Source organism: Cynoglossus semilaevis, chromosome 17, assembly GCF_000523025.1.
Source record: "Cynoglossus semilaevis isolate Cse_v1.0 chromosome 17, Cse_v1.0, whole genome shotgun sequence".
In the NCBI taxonomy this organism is placed as follows: domain Eukaryota; kingdom Metazoa; phylum Chordata; class Actinopteri; order Pleuronectiformes; family Cynoglossidae; genus Cynoglossus; species Cynoglossus semilaevis.
Genome location: NC_024323.1, coordinates 5,227,610 through 5,232,000, shown reverse-complemented (window position 1 = coordinate 5,232,000; position 4,391 = coordinate 5,227,610). Strand labels below are relative to the sequence as shown.

Here is a 4,391-nt window from a genome sequence, read left to right as displayed (position 1 = left end):
ACGTGGGATGACTCTGCTGATGTAGCTGTATCACAGTGATTCAGACTGTGACAAAAACCTCAGAGAGAGACTCAGCAGAGATCTGCTGATTTCTGATCCACATCACAGTCTCAGTGAACCTGGACTGGTCAACCTAAAGAGGTCAACAACATGAAAATAATCCTCTACAGACACAAGAATGTTGGGAATCAGTGCAGCAGTGTTGAGTTGAATAAACAGTGTGATTACAGGAATGAGATGTTGGCAGTGAAAGTTGGTCTCAGCAGGACGTTTCAGTTCCACTCCCCTCATCAGTGAGAGTGGGGAGGTTTTTGTACGGCCATGTGTATGAACTGAATCACTGTGGTATTCGGACAAGGCAGCAAGCTGATTGTCACAGGTAAGAACTTTTCTCTTCTCTCTTTGATCAAAGATTTTTCTGTGTTTCCAGTTGTAATATAGAAGTGGGATTTAAACGTTTTATTTAGTCAGGGTTTGGTGATAGAAATATTTGCTGTTTAGTTTTGTCCTGGCATCAAACTCTGTCGGTGATAAAAATGTATAAAATTAAAAAATGTTATTATATAATAATGTATGTTTAACTGTCTCAGAATACATTTGTTTTGGTCAAATCTGAAATTTATTTTACTGATAAAAACATTTTATATCATAGTAAAACAAACTACAAAGTTTATAATATAAATCTGTTTGGTTTCAGCTTGTTGTCTGTGTTGTTTAGTGAGTGATGGTTTGTTAAATAATTCATTTATTGGTTTTATGTTTTATGAATGGAATTATGTCTATCTGTCTCCAAAAAGTTTTTCTAAATTCTTCAAGTTATTAATGTGATAAAAAACTACAGTATTTCAAATATTTTAGACAATGAATTCTTTACACTATTTATTATTAGTCAATGATTTCAAAGTCTTTTTCTTTCTGTTTCTGTATCTCTGTGTTTCATGACTCCAAATATGTAAATGTGTCTTTTGCTGAAATCATATCTGTCATATTTTAAAGTTGTCCTAAAAAGTATTTGAATGGATTATCCTGATCTTAACCTTGTGATCTTTACTTGTGTTTGTCTTGTCCTGCATGTCTGTCCAGACTCCAGGCTCTCTCCTCCTGTCCTGACTGTCTTCCCTCCGTCCCGCTCTGAGCTCCAGTCCAAAGAAGTCACTCTGGTCTGTCTGTCCAGTCAGTCTGTGCCTTTTGCAGATGTGACCTGGTTGGTTGGTGGGACCACAGTGAACAGTGGCGTCTCCACCAGCACCGCCATTCAGCAACCGGACCAGAGCTTCAGAATCAGCAGCCATCTGACCATCCAGACGTCAGACTGGAACATGGACAAGCGTTACACATGTAAAGTGTCTCTGGGCTCCCAGACTTCAGAGAAAGACATCAACAAGTCCACCTGTGTCACTGAAGAATAACAGAGGAGCAGAACGACCATTGAAAAGCTGCTTCTTTCCTCTTTGTGCTGTTTCTCCTTCAGCTTCAATCTGCTTGGAAAACATGTTGTAGACGTTGGACAGAGCCGTTGGGTCAGATTTGTAGTTGCTGCATTGTATTCAATAAAAGCATTCTGATTAAAACATGGTCTCAGTTGATTTTTCAATACTGTCATATTAGTTACAAAAATAAAGGTTCTTAAAAATTAAGATTTTCATAGACATTTTATTCTACTGAAATATTTCCTACCTACATCGACACCAAATCAGTTATCACACAATTAGATTTGTTTATGTCTTTGTGATTTTTTTTGGTAGGAAGTACAATAAAATGTATAAATACACAATGGACTTCTTAGTGTCCTTTATTTTTTATTGTAACTTTAATCAATCATTTATCTTAAAGGTAAAATAATAATTGTTATTTTTTTATGTCTGGTTTTATTTGTGCCAAAATGTTCACATCATGTCAATCAGTCAGTGAAGCATCAACACTTTTTTTTGTCCAGGATGCACCTGCAGGTCTCCTCTCCTTATTTTTAGACTAATTTAAATAACGCAAGTTTCATCTACCAACTTCACTCTTAAATAAAAGGTACAGAATATGAGCTGTTAGATACCTTATTAAAAAGTAGTAGTCTAAAGAAAATGTCGACCTCTGCGCTATGTTAAATAATTAGTATCTGCATATCATATCATCAGGTTGTCTAATTACTAAGACAGTTTATTAAAACAGACATGGCCTTTAATTTAAATAACAACATGTTTTCTTACTGATTAAGTTTTAATTACATTGTTAAAATCCATCTTGTTGTTGCCACACCTTGTCTTTTCAATCATCTGTTTGTAATTTATATTAACTCTACTTTTATATCTTTGTCACATTTATTTGCCTCCAGATAAAAAAATAAGAAAAGACGTAAAAAGTAATTTTTCATTGTTGGCAGGGATCATTTCAATGATCTTCATCTTCTGACAAAGATGATGAGGTTTAAAAAACAGAAGCGCAGGTCAGATATCCACAGAATGAAGCTTTAATTAAACTGCTGTGTTCAAATTTACGTTATGTTCTTATGCTATAAAAATAAGGAGAGTGGACCTGCAGCTGCATCCTGTACTTAGTCAAATGTTGAGTAGAGACGCTTCACTGACAGAGGGTGAAAATCCTGTTTCTCATAATGTGATAATCTCAGTTTAAGACGAATACAGAAAGATTTAGAGACTTAGTTGTTCAGATATAATTTGATACTGGATATTATTATGTTAACAAAGAAATGTTTTATGTAATGTCACTGTGGTTCAAAATATTTCATCAAACATTTGATGGTTAAATTAAAGTACAAAATATCTTCACACAAACTACAATTAAGTACAAAATATTTCAGACTTTTTGTTTTAATCAGAATGCTTTTATTGAATACAATGCAGCAACTACAAATCTGACCCAACGGCTCTGTCCAACGTCTACAACATGTTTTCCAAGCAGATTGAAGCTGAAGGAGAAACAGCACAAAGAGGAAAGAAGCAGCTTTTCAATGGTCGTTCTGCTCCTCTGTTATTCTTCAGTGACACAGGTGGACTTGTTGATGTCTTTCTCTGAAGTCTGGGAGCCCAGAGACACTTTACATGTGTAACGCTTGTCCATGTTCCAGTCTGACGTCTGGATGGTCAGATGGCTGCTGATTCTGAAGCTCTGGTCCGGTTGCTGAATGGCGGTGCTGGTGGAGACGCCACTGTTCACTGTGGTCCCACCAACCAACCAGGTCACATCTGCAAAAGGCACAGACTGACTGGACAGACAGACCAGAGTGACTTCTTTGGACTGGAGCTCAGAGCGGGACGGAGGGAAGACAGTCAGGACAGGAGGAGAGAGCCTGGAGTCTGGACAGACATGCAGGACAAGACAAACACAAGTAAAGATCACAAGGTTAAGATCAGGATAATCCATTCAAATACTTTTTAGGACAACTTTAAAATATGACAGATATGATTTCAGCAAAAGACACATTTACATATTTGGAGTCATGAAACACAGAGATACAGAAACAGAAAGAAAAAGACTTTGAAATCATTGACTAATAATAAATAGTGTAAAGAATTCATTGTCTAAAATATTTGAAATACTGTAGTTTTTTATCACATTAATAACTTGAAGAATTTAGAAAAACTTTTTGGAGACAGATAGACATAATTCCATTCATAAAACATAAAACCAATAAATGAATTATTTAACAAACCATCACTCACTAAACAACACAGACAACAAGCTGAAACCAAACAGATTTATATTATAAACTTTGTAGTTTGTTTTACTATGATATAAAATGTTTTTATCAGTAAAATAAATTTCAGATTTGACCAAAACAAATGTATTCTGAGACAGTTAAACATACATTATTATATAATAACATTTTTTAATTTTATACATTTTTATCACCGACAGAGTTTGATGCCAGGACAAAACTAAACAGCAAATATTTCTATCACCAAACCCTGACTAAATAAAACGTTTAAATCCCACTTCTATATTACAACTGGAAACACAGAAAAATCTTTGATCAAAGAGAGAAGAGAAAAGTTCTTACCTGTGACAATCAGCTTGCTGCCTTGTCCGAATACCACAGTGATTCAGTTCATACACATGGCCGTACAAAAACCTCCCCACTCTCACTGATGAGGGGAGTGGAACTGAAACGTCCTGCTGAGACCAACTTTCACTGCCAACATCTCATTCCTGTAATCACACTGTTTATTCAACTCAACACTGCTGCACTGATTCCCAACATTCTTGTGTCTGTAGAGGATTATTTTCATGTTGTTGACCTCTTTAGGTTGACCAGTCCAGGTTCACTGAGACTGTGATGTGGATCAGAAATCAGCAGATCTCTGCTGAGTCTCTCTCTGAGGTTTTTGTCACAGTCTGAATCACTGTGATACAGCTACATCAGCAGAGTCATCCCACGT

At 36.0% G+C, this 4,391-nt stretch overlaps 2 protein-coding genes across 5 annotated transcripts in view; one reads left to right on the top strand and one right to left on the bottom strand.

The window, feature by feature from the left end:
• The window catches only part of LOC103392795 (immunoglobulin lambda-1 light chain-like), a 3,554-nt gene extending 1,981 nt beyond the window's left edge, over positions 1 to 1,573 (top strand). The window contains exons 3-5 of one of the 3 annotated variants that reach the window (XM_025064812.1): positions 1 to 27; positions 346 to 379; positions 1,084 to 1,573. In XM_025064812.1, the coding sequence (XP_024920580.1) occupies positions 1 to 27; positions 346 to 379; positions 1,084 to 1,409 (387 nt within the window). In that variant the 3' untranslated portion in view covers positions 1,410 to 1,573. Of the gene's footprint in view, positions 28 to 344; positions 380 to 1,083 lie in introns of all 3 variants that reach the window. The other 2 variants (XM_025064811.1, XM_025064810.1) reach the window with 2 other exon arrangements.
• A 1,241-nt stretch (positions 1,574 to 2,814) lies between these two features.
• Positions 2,815 to 4,391, bottom strand: part of LOC103392796 (immunoglobulin lambda-1 light chain-like) — a 5,176-nt gene continuing 3,599 nt past the window's right edge. Inside the window, exons 3-5 of one of the 2 annotated variants that reach the window (XM_025064809.1) lie at positions 4,365 to 4,391; positions 4,013 to 4,046; positions 2,815 to 3,308 (exon numbers count right to left, since the gene is read on the bottom strand). In XM_025064809.1, the coding sequence (XP_024920577.1) occupies positions 2,983 to 3,308; positions 4,013 to 4,046; positions 4,365 to 4,391 (387 nt within the window). In that variant the 3' untranslated portion in view covers positions 2,815 to 2,982. The remainder of the gene's footprint in view (positions 3,309 to 4,012; positions 4,047 to 4,364) is intronic. The other variant, XM_025064808.1, reaches the window with a different exon arrangement.